This window comes from Zalophus californianus, chromosome 11, assembly GCF_009762305.2.
Source record: "Zalophus californianus isolate mZalCal1 chromosome 11, mZalCal1.pri.v2, whole genome shotgun sequence".
Classification (NCBI taxonomy): Eukaryota; Metazoa; Chordata; class Mammalia; order Carnivora; family Otariidae; genus Zalophus; species Zalophus californianus.
This window is the reverse complement of record NC_045605.1, coordinates 70,803,386-70,820,615: the sequence shown is the minus strand read 5'-3', so window position 1 is coordinate 70,820,615 and position 17,230 is coordinate 70,803,386. Positions and strand designations below refer to the sequence as shown.

General features: G+C 37.8%; 1 protein-coding gene across 16 annotated transcripts in view; it reads left to right on the top strand.

The window, feature by feature from the left end:
* SOX6 (SRY-box transcription factor 6) overlaps positions 1–17,230 on the top strand; it is a 652,457-nt gene that overhangs the window by 623,684 nt on the left and 11,543 nt on the right. For 14 of the 16 annotated variants that reach the window (XM_027580197.2, XM_027580203.2, XM_027580196.2 and 11 more), the window contains 2 exons: positions 7,880–8,113; positions 10,791–11,007. In XM_027580197.2, the coding sequence (XP_027435998.2) occupies positions 7,880–8,113; positions 10,791–11,007 (451 nt within the window). The remainder of the gene's footprint in view (positions 1–7,879; positions 8,114–10,790; positions 11,008–17,230) is intronic. The other 2 variants (XM_027580195.2, XM_027580192.2) reach the window with 1 other exon arrangement.

Below are 17,230 nucleotides of genomic sequence, written 5' to 3'. Positions count from 1 at the left end.
CACTAGTTTTAGTAATTATTTTGCAGATTCCTTAGGATTTTCTTTGTAAACAATTATCTATGAATACAAATAACATGACTTATTCTTTTCCAATCTGTATGCTTTTTATTTCTCTACCTGCAGAAGAGTGTTGATAAGCAATGGTGAGAGTAGACATCCCTGCCTTCTTCATTCTTAGGGGAAAGCATTTAGTAGTCCACGAATAAGTATGATGTCCTACAGGTTTTTCTTAAATGCCCTTTACCAGACTGAGGACATTCTCATCTATTACTAATTTCCTGAGAGTTTTTAACATGAGTGGGTATAGAATTTTGTTAAAACCATTTACTGAATCTATTGTGATGATCATGTTTTTTCCCTTTGTTTTGTTATATAGTGAATTACATTGCCTGATTTCAGATGTTAAATTAGTTACTTATATTCCTGAGATAAATCCTACTTAGTCATGATTTATTATCTATTTTACATATTACATATTTTTCATATTGCTGGCTTTAATTTGTTAATATTTTATTAAGAATTTTTGCATTTATGTTCAAATCTTCATCAGAGTATAATGCCACCTCATAAAATAAATTTGGGGAATGTTCCTTCTACCTCTACCTTCTTAGTTTATATAAAATTATTTTACTTTTTCCTTAAATGTTTGAAAGGATTACCAGTGAAACCATTGGGACTGGAGGTTTCTTCATGAGAAGGTTGTTGGCTATAAATATAGTTGCTTTATTGGCTATAAGGGTATTTAGGTTTTCTATTTATTCTTGAGTGAATTTTAATAGTTTGTGTCTTGTTCATTTTATCTAAGTTGTCAAGTCTATTGGAATTAAGTTATTCACAATAATCTTTTATTATCCTCTTAATGTGAGTAGTACCGATAGTAAAAGCCCCTCTTTCAATCCAAATATTGGTATTTTTGTTTTCTCTCTTTGTTGATCAGTCTTACTAGGGGTTTATCAATTTTATTGAGCTTTTAAATTACTCACCCTTGGCTTTATAAATTGTCTTTATTGTGTTTGGCTTATATTTCATTGATTTCAACTCTTTATCCATTCTGAAAATCTCTGATTTTAGTTGGATTAATTAATTTATTCATATTTAATGTGATTATTGAATTTGATGGGCTTAAGTCTTATAATTTGCTATTTGTTTTCTGTTTGTTCCCTCAGTTTTTGGCCTCCTGTCTTTCTTTTCTTTCCTTTGAGTTAATTGAATCCTATTAATATTAAGGTTTTATTTCTTTAGAGCAGTGTAATGTTCACAGTAAAACTGAGGGGAAGGTATAGGGATTTCCCTTCCCCCAGACATGCATAGCCTTTCCCATTATCAATACACCCCAGGAGAGTGGTACATTCAATGGGTAGACCCATCTTGACTTATGATGACCCAAAATCCATAGTTTATCTTAGTGTTTAGTCTGGGTATTGTGCATTCTATGGTTTTGTACAAATGTAAAGTAACATATATCCATCATTATGGTATCATGCAGAGTATTTTCACTGCCCTAAAAATCCTTTGTGTCGTGTGTCTCATCATCCCTCCTTCTCTGACACATGGCAACCACTGATCTTTTTACTGTCTCCTTTAGAGTCCTTTTTTAGTCTTCCATTTGAATTATTCTATTGGCATTTTAGCTATACCTCTTTATATTTTGTTTAGATGTTGTTTCTAGTGATTTACTATAAATCCTTGAGTCTTCTTATAGTTAAAATTATACCACTTTCACAAATAAAGCAACCTTTAGCAATTTAATTCCATTTACTACCCTTATCCTTTGTGCTAATGTGCCATTGTTCTCACATGTTTTACCTAGTTCATATGTTATAAATCCCACACTAGTGTTATATTTTATATTAAGTAGCCCCTTGTCTTTGAAAAACATTAAAGATCAGCTGTTTATTGATGAAATACAGAGAAGAAAACAAAGTTTTTTTTTTTTAAGTCCCGTATTTATCATTCTTAGTGCTCTTCCTTTCTTCCTGTATATCTAAGTTTCTGTCAGATGTTCTTTCTCTTCATCTTGAATAATTTCCTTGAGTATCTCTTTTGGTATGGGTGTGCAGGTAATACATTTTTTCAGCTTTCATTTATCTGAAAATGTATTTTATATTCGTTTTTGGAGCATATGCTTACTAGGTAAATCTCTGAACTGACTTATTTAATTTCAGCATTCTAAAGATGTTCTGTAGTCTTCTGGCCTTCATTGTTTCTTATAATCAGCGATCATTTATATTATTATTACCTTGTATGTAATATACTGTATATTGTAATATATCCTGTTTCTCTGGAACTTTCCCTTTTTCTTTGTTTTTCAGCAGTTTGGCTAGTGTCTAGGTTTTCTTTGAGTTTATTCTTTCTGCATTTATCTGAATGTTTTGAATCTGTAAGTTGATGATTCTCACCAAGTTCCAGTAATTTTCAGCCAGTGTTTCTTCAAATATTTTTCAGTCATGATTCTCTCTCTTCTTTTTGGAACTTCAATTACACATATTTTAGGACACTTAATAGTGTTCTACATATTGCTGAGTCTCTGTTTATGTTTTTAGTTTTTTTATTCTCTTTGTTTTTGAGACCAGTTAATTTCTTTTGCTGTATTTGCAAGTTCACTGACCCTTTATCTGCACTCCAAACTTCCATGGAATCCAATCAGTGAATTTTCATCTCAAATACACTTTTCAGTTCTAGAATTTCCATTTCTCTTTCAAGTTAACTTTCTCTGGTGAGTTTCCCCCCAACCCTGTCTATGTATTCATTATGACAATCTTTTCTTTTAAGTTCTCAAACATGTTTATAATGGTTACCTTAAAGCTGTTGTTTGCTAATTACACTATGTGAGTCATCTCAGTTTCTCTTTCTGTTGAGGTTTTATTTGTTCTGTTTTGTTTTGTTGTTGTTATCTCTAGGTCGTATTTTAGTGGTTGTTTGCACAACTTGTAGGTCTTTACTATATATTGTACATTGCAGATTATAAGTGGTAGATTTATTATTAGCTCATTAGTAATCATTGAGACTATTCAGAGAGAATTTCTCATTTAGTTTCCATTTTGATGTCTCCTTGAATATATTTGTTCATGTCACTACCCTGCTTAAAAACCTTAAAGACTTCTTGGCTTGGCATTCAAGGTACTTCGCAGTCTGTCCCCTATTTACATTTCTAATTTTGTCTCTTAGTACTCCTCTATTTTTTTCTATAAGCCCAAGCATAGCCAGCTTTTTTATACCCTAAAACCCTACTGATCTTTTGTGACTTTATTCACACTAATTCTCCAGCCTAGAATACTTTCAAATTCATACCTGCTGGTAAATTTTTCTTCTTCCTTTAAGATGCTGCTCAAGCACCAAGGCATCTCTGAGGCCTCCCTGATCATCATCTCTGTTCATTCCAACAAAATCAATAGCTTCTCTTCTGTGCTTTCATAGTCTTTTTAAGTTACCTTTGTTGGCACTTATACTGTTTTGTAATCTTCTATTTATGTGTCTGTTTCCCTCACTACCAAATCCCTTTAAAAAAAAAAAGGCACATCTGTTGTCATTCTTTGTAGACCCAATCACAATGTTGGGTCTATCTGAAATTTGTCACAAGTGTTTGCTGAATTAGTGCATAAATAAATGATTACTAGGCACATTATAGAATTAGCCAAAGTTCTTCCTTAGGGAGAACTTTATATATACACATACCAAACACTTACTCATTCACTCACATAACCCTTGGAATTTACCCAGGAAGGGGGCCTCTCTAGGATTAGTTCAGGACCATTGCCATAGTCTATGATGGTTACACTGGCCTTCTTTCCAACCCACCTGGAAAAACTCAACTTTCTGTCTTCTCTTTAAATCATTTAAATCACAGATTTCTAAGGAAGTCTTTGCCTTGGCAATTTCTCTTCTCTCCCCATGGACTATCTTTCTTTGTCTAACTGAAAGTTTGTCTTTACCCAAACTATGATATGGGGAGACAAAAGATGAATTAATCAAACCAAGCCCCCTGGGGAAGCTGAAGAGAGCAGGAATTCCTGGAGTGCAGGGAAGACAGCTTTCCCATGGTGCCTAGTGTGGTGGTGTTGACCTCCTGGCCTTCCAGGAACTGTCATTTAGGATTACTACTGCTTGTAATTAAAGACACTTAGGTCAGCCTAAAAGCAGTAGTTTTTAGGTACATAGCTTTCGGTCTGGGCTTCTTCAAACTGCTTTCCATGAGGAGCTATATCGTGAACAGTGAACTCACAAATGATTCCTCTGCTCTTAAAAGTAAAAGAGGCTGCCTCATAGGCAGAGCCTCTTTTGTGAGGCATTCCCTAGGACAATTCTGGATTCTGACACAGAACACTGGCTATTTCAGAATGAAGTGCTTTTTTTTCAAACTTGGTATTATTTTAAAAAAATGAGTGAAACAGTATGAAGTCACACTTGAAATGTAGATTTTAATTATAACAGAAGGTGGATTTTAGGCCTCAACTATTCAGACTAATAGCACACCTTTTGAAAACAATTTTGTAGTATTCTATAGAATTTTCCTTATGTGTTTAAAAAAGCTTACATAATATACAATCTTCATTTTAAAACTTCTGAATTTATACACACATACCCAGTGGTCTGTATTTCTACTGCTGCAACAATAATTCCTTAACCATTTTGTTTCATGAAGCAAAGTTTAGGGAAGCTAAGGAATACCTTCTAAATATTCTTTTGACTTTGTGCCCTAAATATGTTCTTAAAATTCTGACTCTGATCAGATATCGGGTCTGGTTCAAAAGTGGTTTCAAACCTTGGCTTCCCTGGATAAGTCTCTTCTTCTCAAATCTTGGTTTCATTGATATAACAGTCCTAGTTTAGGTCAGGACGTCCCCATTCATTTTTCACTTGACTTTCCTTGGAAGAGAGGAGAGGAGGCAAGAAAAAAGGGATGCATGCCTGCCTTGGAGCATTCCTATTTTCCATTTCCTAATTCACATGTTTATACTTTGTACTGTACTGTGCTTGAATTTCTAAATTTATGGGAACATTTGTTGTGAGTCCTAGATATCTGCTGTGTAATTAATTCACTGTCAGTGTCCTGTAGACCGTATGTACTATGGGAGAAAGGGGCAAGGTCAATATAGGGTAGTTGGTGGGGTGGGACCTGAGTCTGTCCCCTGGAAAAGAGTAGAATTTAGTAAGACAGAAGAGAATAGGAAGGATATGTTAAGACTGAGGTATGGAATGAGAGAGAGAGAGATGGGGCCTATGTAAGACATGTCTGGAAGAATCAGTTGGTATGGAGTAGAAGATCTACGTAATACCAAGGTCTAAAAATCCACCATGATTTCTATCAGTCCACTGGAGAGTAAAACTTCCCATTCACAATGAAATACATCTTTTAAATGAATAAATAAATGGAAGCTGACTATTTGGTTTTGCTAGAGGTGGAGAGAAAGCTATGACAGTAAAAGCAGATCTCAAATGTTAATCACCTGTGGCATAGTAGTTAACTTAGAATAAGATTGAAATGTTTTTGTATCTGACATTCTCCACAAGCCTGTCTCCTTTTATGGGTACGCATGCAAGTATATAAATTGCTGAATCCATGTCAGTTGTAAAGTAATGGCACTGAGGGCATCATAAATTACCATGGTGATCCTCAGGAGAAGACACTGGCGTATCTGAATGAGTGTTTCACGTCCAGAGTAATGTATGCCTTCATCTGGCCCAGCAGTCAGCATATTGCCCTGTGTTGATGGATATTGTCAGCTGGAAGCTACACTACATTTCACTGCACAATAAACATGGCTGTCAAACCCATATAAAGTGAAATCAATTTCTCCTGTATGGTCAGTGCATTTTAAATGAAATTAATGTACTGTGGGTATGGTGGCAAAAAGGTAGCAGATTAGTTACACGTCTTGGGATCTGAGACTTTTCAGGTAAGCGATCATTCTGTCTAGTAGGCCTAAAAGAAGGGATGTTTATAAAATATCGTATTTTTGCATGGCCTTCAAATAGTGGCCCCTCTGCCCTCTTTCATGTTTAGAAAAGAATGATAATATTAGCCAGTTGGGCCCTTTTATCCTGTCTTTTGTTTGCTATAAATGATGATCATATTTGTCAAATAATAGTGTACTTTAATGCTCTAATTTATTACTAGCTCTGACACTTTCTACTTAATCAAGGTATCTAGAAATAGAGTAGAAGGGCCAGAGATTGATTGGGTCATGTTGTTCCTGTATAATCACTACACTGAGCTGAAAGGCTTTACTTTTTCCAGAAAGTGGAAATGTTGGTTTTAATGTATATTTTGCTTCTAAACTTTTGGGAGTAGGCTTTCCTGTTTATGCAGCAGAAACCCTGACTGAGGCCATCAGTCCAAACACTTTACATTTAGCTATAGAAGTTTTTCAGTCTATAGGGGGATATTTAGTAGATGCCATGTTGCAAAGCATACTTCCGTGTGTCATGCTGGTAGGATTCATGAAAAGAAGCAAGAGCTATGTTCATTCGTTTATTCATTCATTTATCCAATCATTCATTAATTTAACATAGTTTACTAATTACAACTCTATATGCCAAGTGCTTACCTAGAACCTAGGGATACCACAGTGAACAAGAGCCAGTTCTTGCCATATTCTCAAGGAGATTTCAATCTAGTATGTTACTAGCTAGAGACACCTCTTCAGAAATGATAAAATATCAGAGATTTAGATAGAGTTTCATAGGGGAATGTTTAAGAACTACTCTTAAGCAGCAGAAAAACGTATCAGGACCCTTGAAATAAATGCCTTTTAGTCTACTAGTTTGCATAGAAGTTGAAAACCAATCTTTTACTTAATAAATATTTATTGAATATCTATTATGTGGGAAATCCTGGGGATACAAGAGTGAGTACAACATAAACACCAACTTCAGGGGTTTCATATTCCTGGGGATGGAGTGGAAAGATTAGAGAGAGATAGTCACATAAACAAGTAATTACTTTGGAGCATGTAGCATAAAAGAAAGAGGAATGAAAGCAGCCTGGGGAACATCATTGCAAATGCTGTTCCTATGGCCTGAATTACCCTTCCCATCTGTCTTTACAGCCCTCCCCTATTCATGTGCTGATCTTTATTCATCCTCCACGACGGAGCTTAGACATTGCCTCTCCTAAGAGGCATTAGCTGACTGTCTTGTCGGAATGTCCTCTTGGCGCCCTGCTTTACTTCAGTATCACAACACTGATCGTACACTCTGTGATAATTGCCTGGGGTCTGTACCCCCTCTGATCTGTGTGCTCCCTAAAAGCAAGGTCCGTTTTGTTTGCCTTTGCATCCCCAACCCCTGGCATAATGCCTCACTCATAGTAATTGCTCAATTAATATTTTGTATTGAATTAATTAATTCGTGAAACATACCACATTCTAATAGGCCTTGAAGGATGAGTGGGACTTGGTGGGATTTCATGAAGGAGGAGGAAAAGGGGATTCCAGGCAGTGAGAGGGGCACTGGACAAGGCGTAATATTGCGTGAGAGAATGATATTTGAGGTAAAGAGATAGTTTGAAGTGCTGCAATTTTTGGCAAATGAGGCTAAAATGATAGGTGGGAGCCTGCTTTTGAAGGGAGGAATCACAACCGGAAAGGTTACTGTAAAATAAAGCCAGTCATTGCTAAATCACCACCTGCATTTTTATTGTAGTAAAAATGTACTAGGTGTATAAAAACATACAAAATTAATTCTGCCTGGTGTGTCTTTGAGGCCTCCATCAGAAGGGCCTATAGAATTGTCATTTGAAACAGTCTTCTTCCAAGAGGTCACTTAAAAAGAAGGGAAGGGCCTAGGGAAAACCCCTGAACCAGGCGGCAAGCTGTGTTACCTTACTCAGATAATAATGCTTTGCACCCGTCTTGTTCTTCCTGCCCTGACATTACAGGAAGTAAAGCAATGAATGGCTCTGCAGCTAAACTACAGCAGTATTATTGTTGGCCAACAGGAGGCGCCACTGTGGCTGAAGCGCGAGTCTACAGGGATGCCCGCAGCCGGGCCAGCAGCGAGCCACACATCAAGCGACCAATGAATGCTTTCATGGTTTGGGCGAAGGATGAGAGGAGGAAAATCCTTCAGGCCTTCCCCGACATGCATAACTCCAACATTAGCAAAATCTTAGGTGAGTGCAGTCTCTGATGCTGACCTTCTACCCCCCGAGTGCCCCGAGAGTGGAAAACAGGGGCGTCACCTGACACCTCAGGGAGACTGTGGTTTGCAGACATTAGATGTGGCTCAGCAAGGTGCCTCAGGAGTCTTCGTCATCATCTCTGTGTCCATTTAGGTTTAGGGGTTACACATCCACTGGCGCCAGGGAAGGACTGACTAAAAACTTATTGTACAGTCTGTTATATACCGTGACTGTGGCCACTTGGAGAGGTCACTGCTAAACAGGAACCATGGAGACAAGCTTTATCTCCTCTTACTCAGCCTTCTTCAATCCGTAAGTTGCTGCGAAACCTCAGAAATGTGTACAGATCCTACAGTTTTCTGCTTCAGGGTTCTTGGGTTCCTGTGTCCCTCTGAAAGACTCATCAGGACCTGGGGTGAGCCCCCAAATAGTGTGAAATTCATGAAGTGTTGAACAGTGCCTCAAATGATAACTTTAAAACTTGTAAAATGAAACCTCATTTACTTTAATAAGATATGACTAGTTCGGATTTCAGAGCAGAGACTTGAACACACAGACCACAGGGCAGAGGCCCATTTTGTGGTCAATTGCCAGGGTGATTCTCCCGCTTCTCAGGATTAAACTCAAGCCTTATTCTGTGAGTGTAAAGCTTGCCTAGTGCAGATGATACAGTTTGGAATTATTGTGTTCAACATGTTGAACATATTTTATTCAATATGCAGCATTACAGTCAACATGTTTCCTCTTTAAAAAGAAAAAACACAGAAGGCACTGTTCTATTTAAGCTGTCATGATGTGACAAAATCTCAAAAGGAGCCGTTTAAGATGCTGAAAAACATTAGAGACTTAAACTGTGGTTTTCGTTTTTTAAATGTTTTGTTCAAAAGCAATAAATATTTAACCTTAGTAAATATCGGTGATCTGGACATACACAAATACACATGTTTTGTCACTGTATAAATAATTTAACTTGATTCAGAGACATGGGGAGGCAGTAACCTCAAAGAAAATTTAAAACATACATAAGATCAAATAGTGGTGAAATGTTAAAAAAATAAGTTTTTCCCTTTTGATTTTTGAATTTCAAGATGGATACAAATGTCATTACAATTAAGTGGGGTGTTATTTTTAGGATTTCTGAGATATGTGCAGGGATAGTGTTATTCCTTTTCAACTTAAGTACCTTTCAAACCAAAATGTTCCTCATGGATATATTAAATTTTTTTTCTAGTTAATAGACATTTAAAAGAAAATCAGTGTTTCTCTGTCCTTGAAGTTTGATACCTAACTTTGGAATTTTCTTTTTTTTTCTTTCTTTCTTTCTTTCTTTCCTTTTCTTTCTTTCTTTCTTTCTTTCCTTCTTTCTTTCTTTCTTTCTTTCTTTCTTTCTTTCTTTCTTTCTTTCTTTCTTTCTTTCTTTCTTTCTTTCTTTCTTTCTTTTCTTTTTTTTTGCCATTTTAATAGCAGCATGAGTAGGCTCTTAGATGGGCACAGAACCTCTCTGTTTCCATTTTGGCAGCTGTGGGGAATCTATATTATTGGTGTGCATTCTGTGAGAAAAAGTTATTAACATTGTAAGTGTATTCGTGAAAATATACACTTTAAAGCACAAGCATTTCAAGAGCACCAAGAATCCCCTGTTAACTGGGGCTTTAAGCTACTGGGAGTCAGCAGAACCCAGAGAAGCTGATCTGCATAGACTGTCTACACAACTTTTGCACAACAATCAGGAAAGAACAGGGATGGATGTGCTATTAAAGCAGACCAGGATATTGCTGGCTACAGAGAATATTTGTACAACTTTCCATTTGTTTACGTATGAAAAATCTCCACTGAAGAATAGCTAACATCCAGTCAGCACAGCTGTTACCGCTTTATTCACCAGCAAGACACAAAAATGCAATTTGATACATGTAAAAAAACACATCCCTTCTTCGTCAAGTGTTTAGATAATTCTTTATAAACAATATTAGAGAAGTGAATACTTTTCCTTCTTCCTCTATAAACCACATTAAAAATTTTTGTGCTGTCATTGGTACAGCTTTGAATGAACATTTATAGTACTTGAAAATGGTATATAGAATTCCAACTGTACCTTCCGGTTTGAAAGCTAGAACTTCTTAGGTAGGGTTTAGGCTTTTTAATTACCCTGGGCCAGGGGAGACGGTGTGCACAGTGGGTTTTTATATATGGAAGGATATCAACATCTGCTGACATCTTATCACAGAGTAGCTTCCCTAAAGATGCTTGGGCAAGGGTGGGAGATGTTTGACTCTTTGGAACCAGGAGAGCTTTTTCTGAGAATCCCATCTGCCTTGAGAGTATGCTTTGGAAGTTTAGGTTTTTCACCCTTTGAGAGACATAGACAGACAGATAGGGGAAGGACCTTGGCGTCAGGGGTGATCTATAAGCAATTGTTAAAACAATATACCTTTTGTAGCACCAGCTTGAAGTTATCGACAGAAATAATGTAATAAATGTATCACATGCAAAATTATTCTTTGCTCTTTACAACTATAAAAGACTACTTGGGAGGCTCAGTGGTAATGTGGTGGTAGGAGCTACAGGTAGAGCACAGGTGAGTGATGCAGCGGGACGGTATATACAGTATTTACCAGCAACATGTTGCCTTGACCACTTGGGTACTGAGGGCTGTTTTTATGTTTAGGGTCTCGCTGGAAATCCATGTCCAACCAAGAGAAGCAACCTTACTATGAAGAGCAGGCCCGGCTAAGCAAGATCCACTTAGAGAAGTACCCGAACTATAAATACAAACCTCGACCGAAGCGCACCTGCATTGTTGATGGCAAAAAGCTCCGGATCGGGGAGTATAAGCAACTCATGAGGTCTCGGAGGCAGGAGATGAGGCAGTTCTTTACTGTGGGGTGAGTGTTCCAGAATGTAGCCACCTGGGCTTTCCCTTCCCGTTAGGAAACCGCAGGATGGCTACTGGCAGTGTGTTGGAAACCTTGGCTGTGGTGATCTTTGCAGTGTCACACACACACACACACACACACACACACACACACACACACACACACACACACACACACACACACACACACACACAGAGTCTTGCAGCCTGGCTCCTGCTCAACAGCTCAAAACAAACCTGGTCGCCCCTCTCCTTGTCTCCCGAACTAATCTAAGATGTTCCGTGCCCACACACAAAGTTGCTGGTAGTTTATTTAAGCAGACATACAGGGAGAAAGAATAAAAACTAACTTCAGAAATCCCCAGAAGCTTTCCAGCTTCTCTGGGTGGTGCTTCTGATTCTAATCACAATAGTCTGCTTTTGTTGTGGGATCTCCCACAAGATAATTGGCCTTGACATTGGTTAGAAGACCTCATTTTTGGCATAAGATCCAGAACTCCTGTTGCAGTAAATTATTCTGTGGTGGAAGCAATAACAATGTGGATTTTCTTGCTTAAATCAGAAACTAGACATGTTTTTGATATCTTCAAGTCTGATTTCATGTCATTTTGTTTAAAAATTAGGTAATAGATTTCTGGTATAAATTTCGACTTGGCTGACTGGCTGTCTGCATTGAAAAGAGGCTCCTTGTAACCACAGCAGTTGGGATAAGTGGGGGTGCAGATGCCTGTAGGTTCCAGCATGCCCAGGCTGAGGAGCACAGGGGGTGACAAACCAGAGGACCTTTCTGGAGGCACTGGCCTGAGGCAGCTGCAATCTGATTGGGAAGATACTTGGGAGAGGCCTTAAGAGAGAGGAGTAAGGAAAAAGGCAGCTGGATTCACTGTTAATCAGGGGGAGCATGGATATTATATGGCAGGGAAATGGGACAGCTTCCCCTGCAGGTGAGGAAAAGATGTGCCTTAGAGCGAAAGTAAAGAGCTGTTTATTTTTAAGGGCACTAAAAAATAACATCACGGAATAGAAACTTGGTTTCAGAAGCATATGTTTAGAAGCATAAAATTAATTTGGAATAGTAAATAGAATACCAAAAAAAAAAAGGGCCGGTGAAAGCAGTCTGGGTCATGAATCTGTGCCCTACCCTAGAGAATTCTGGAGAGGAGCATGGGTTCCAGAGTTTGACTGCTGAGGTTCAAGCACTGTGCCACCCACCTGGGCAAGTTATTGAACTTCTCTGAGCCTCTGTTTCCTCATGTATGAAATGAAATAAATAATAGCACCTATCTCATACAATTGTGGGGAGGATTCATTGAGGCAGTGCTTAGTACTTAGCTTTATAGTGTTTAGTACATTAGCAATAAAGGTGAGTTTTTATCATTATCATTACTATTAAATATGGATTTACTATCACAATAAAACTATATTTTAGATCATAGCAGATAGTGAGTTTCTTTACACTGTGGCAGAACTTTTTCAAGGTAAAGGGAGGCTTAAGCTACTTCATTATTTGAGAATCACAGTCTATTAACAGATGAAGCCATGCCAAAATAGGTTTATCAAATTTTTCTGTATTATAAATGTTTGCATTTTTAAAAATAATGCTTTTAACACCAGAAGTACAATGCAGTATAAGTAGGCTATTTACTGGCTATTTAGACGATTTATGAAAAATACCAATTCACAGGGTGCTTTAAGAAGCATAGTCACATGAAACAAAATACACATTTATTTTAACTGTGTGATAAATGTCTTCTTTTAATTCTGCCTCTGAGACTGTATATAATCTCCTTTGAGCAGAGAATCAAAGTTTAAGTTTGAGATCCTTTGTGATTCCCACTCTTTTTTCATGTCATGTCTCTGTGTATCTAATGATACATAATGGGTGTCTTTTGCCATAATCTGGAAGGCTGTCAGAGGTACCATTTTAGTTCCCTGATACTTATTTGAAAATATGAGATGCAGTAATTCTATCTGATTTATTTTCCCTTACCAGAGGGTGCATTGAAGTAGCTCTGGATCAAAATACCTCAACACATGACAATGCAGGTCAAATTTTAAAAAAATTAAAACAACTCAACAGCATCTATCATTTATTGTCCACTATCTCCTGTACACTAGACATTTTAGATATACAAATCACATAATCCTCTAAATAAATAATGACATGAAATCCTCTAAACAAGATAAATCAAGGTCCTGTGGCTGCCAAAAGGTGAGAAAGAATCAAGGTTTAATTCTGGGTCTCTGCCTCCATCATGCCTAACGACTGAGGAGTTGTCCTTACTCAAAATATGCCTCATCGCCCCATTCTGGCACAGTTATGTGTATGGCTGTGCTACTTGGAAAAGAGCTCCCAGGACCTTTGGTTGTGGTACATGATGGCATTAAAGGAGCTTTGAAATTTAGAGACTAAGGATCCTGTTCCTGGTAGTGTAGGGGGTCCTTTATGGAAGGGTCATTTTGGACTGTGGAGTGGGGTTACTGATGTGCAGGCAATGGCCAGAATGTCTTGTTCTTTAATTTTCAATGCTAAGTATTTCCCTCTGCCCAGCTTTGGTAATATTTTCAACCTAAAGCCAGGTATTATTTCTACTTAAGGATTAGTATTCTCTTTTAAGTAGTTACATTTGATAGATTATCAACTCCCTGGGGTTCATCTTTGGAAATTCATCTTCATTAGATGTGAGGTTATTACAAGAGGGAAAAGAAACAATTGACTTCTTGAGGGAATGGGGGTGAGATCAATTTTTATAGCTGATTTTGAAAAGACATGCATAACTTTCGAGCCAATAAAATTACATATATTGCTCAGCATTGTCATGCATTTTACTGATGGTACAACTAAAAGTTCCGTGAGTTAGATTTATTTTTTCCACTCAGCTATTATGAAATAAATTTACCAGTAATATGAATCAGAGTAAGTTTAGCTCTAACCTTAGATTTAACCCTTTTGATCAACAGGTTAAGTATTAGAACGTTAAATAATTTCGATGAGTACTATTAATGTCGAAATGATATTCATTAGGGTACATGTAGCGACAACATTGTCTTTTCCCAAAGAATTCTGGCCCAATGTACTTCTACTTATTTGAAGTTTATTCAGTAATTTACCTGTGAACTCATAGAGAATTACCAGGTACTATAAAATATCAAATCTTGGGCTACTTTTTAAATAATAATAATGGTAAATTATTGAATACTTACTATATACTATATACCGTGATGAGTGCTTTATACAGATTATTGCAAATACAACAAATTTACAAGATAAGCAGTATCATCCTCACTATAGGGTTGAAAAACACAGAGTTCAGAGATGTTAAGTAATTTGTCCAAGGCCCCACAGGTAGTAAACTGCAGAGCTGAGATTTAAACCAGGCTTGTGTGAATGTCAAGCATGTGACATTTCCACCCTTACACACATCCTTCACTTACAGCCTACAAACTCTTTAAAGGCTATGTAGTGCAGTGGTTACGGACCTGATTCTGGAGCCAGACTGTTCTGTCTCAAATACCAGATCTGCTTATTCCTGGCTCTAACAACTAATACACAGCAATCTTTATTCCTCTGAAGTCTCCACTTGCCTTTGGGAAACTTACTTAAACTCTCCGTACCTCAATTTCCTCATAAATAGAATGGAGAGATGACCACAATACCTACAACATTGGGTCCTTCTGAAGATTGAATAGCTTCCTCTATCTAAAGTGCTTAGAACAACGTCTGGCACATAGGAAGCCCTGAATCAGAGCAAATATTATTATTCTAGAAAAATAATGCTACATGCCAAGCATGTATCTCACATTATAAAGAATTATATTCTAGTGCCTTATGCTAGAAGTGATTTGAACATTTGCCACTTTGATCTTAATCCGAAAGAGGTTGAATCACACCTATGACATACTTACAAATATAACTGATTAGAATAGGCTAGCCATACTATTTTCAGTATTGTCCTCCTGTAGAGAAAGCTGGATTAGGGTCTCTAACAGGCAATATAAAAAGATTATTATTTCCATTTCCTACTGCAGTATCAACTACAAAGATGTACAATGTGTAGGCTTATCTCCTAATGAAACAGACTTCGTTGTCTTCATTTATAGATGCTGTAAAAGTCTGAAAGATCAGCAGACAAGGGGGATTTGCCAAATTAATACCTAGGGGTTCTTTTGTTTTGTTTTGTTTTGTTTTGTTTTGTTTTTTGCAATTGACGAAGTTAGGCTATACTCCAGGAATATTCTTGTGATTTGGAAACCATGCAACACTGGTGAGCTCTATCAGGATCAGCTTTACCCTTTACTTGGGCTGGGAGGAGGGATTCTTAGCCATCTCTGCTCATTATCAGCTGCTTGTGTGTACTTTTACAAACATCTACAACTTTTGTTTTATGTGCGCATTCATTATTTGTAAAGCCCAGTACTTTCCAGCTATTCATTCCTGTTTGTGAAATCTGCAGTGCTTGAATTTTGACTTTGCAATTGATCTGTAAAGGAAGGAAAAATGCTTTTTAGGAAAGTAATTTCCGATAGACAAAGCTTGAGCCTGCTGGCTGGTTTTTCCATTTTGTTAATTGATTGGTCCGTCAGTTGGTAAGGGCTTATTTGAAACCAGTGATGTGCCCAGCACTGTACTAAATTAATATAGGACATGAGGCATTAATCCTCTACACAATGAGCTTTCAGAGAGTGTTATAGTCAGAGAAACCAGACGCATACATAAACATATTAGCAAATAATAGTTTGTTATACATACATAGAGAGAGAATACATTGCGCAGTGCTCCACATAATGTATAGTGAAGTACTAATTTTGATTTTATAGACAAGAGCAAGTAAAGCTCAGGGGAGGAGAGATTACTATGCATTAGGGCTAACCATAGGTCATCCTCGAGGAAGGGGGCTTGAGGTTTGGTTAGGGTCAGGCTGGTGTTAGCAGGAAGAAGAGCAGGAACACATGGAGGGAAATGCAGAAATGTTCAATAGTTAAAAAAACAAGGCTAGCCTAGAGATTATTCCTGGCAGTAAAGAAAAGTAAGAGAGGTAGGGTGGGGCAATATTTTGGAAACCCTTGAAAGCCAAGATTCAGCAACTATAATTAGCCATGCTCACTTGATTTTTTAGTCTTTTATTATGCTGGTAACAACAATGAGAAAGCAAGGCCAGCATGATAGTTAGCTTATGATTTTGCATCCATAGACTCAGTGGTAACTTAGAAGTGGCCTCAGAAGTCATATACTTCAAGTAGCCAGCCACTGTAGGAGCCCTCTCTGAGTTCTGCTTGAACTATTCTAGGGCTAGAGAGCTCACCACTTCCCAAGGGAGCTGGTTTCTTTGTGGAACATGTCCTAATGCTACAAAGTTCTTTTCTCTTCACTGAGCAACCATCTACCTTTCTTCTATTTGGTTGCTTAGTTCTAATCCTCTTCTTTGGTCCCTTTTCTAGAGCAGATCTCTTCCTTATTTATAAAGACAACCATTCAAGCATTTAAAGATGGTTATATTCACATTCCTTCTCCACTATCTTCCCTTGCATATGTCTAGTCTCATTACATCTTTTCTTCTCTCAAATAGGTTACCCAGCTTTTTCATTTATTTTCCCCCTCATTCACTAGTTCGTTCGTTCGTTCATTCATTCATTCACTCATTGCATGTATGCAATATGGAATGTGCCTCCTGTGTTCCAGGCATTGTCTAAGTTCTAGAGCTGTATCAGTGAAAATTCCTGTCCTCATGAAGCTTACATTCCAGCGGGGGAAGTCAGACAACCAATCAATACATGAATCAATAAATATTAAATAGTAATAAGTGCCTTAGAACAAAGTAAAGTAGGGAAAGTGTAGGGAGTGTCAGAGGATGGACCGCAATTTTTAAAAAGAGTGGCTATAGAACCTCACTGAGCTGCTCCCACTTGAAGCAAAGGTCTGCAGAGTGAGGGAGCAAGCCGTGCGGGTCTCTGGGGGAAGAACCGGGCAGGGAGGGCAGCCACTGCAGAGGTCTGGAGGGAAGGTTGCGATTGGCATGTTCAAGAATTAACAAGGCCCGAGTAGTAGGAGCAGAGTGGGTAGGTGGGAAGAGTCAGAGATGTCAGAGAGGTAGTAGGGAGTCAAACTGTGAAAGGACCTTTAGCCATTGTGAAGACTTTGAATCTGACCCTGAGTGAGATGGAAAGGCAAGGAAGGGTCATGAGCAGTAGAGTACTGTGATCAGATTTAGGTTTTTAAAAGATCACCCTATCTA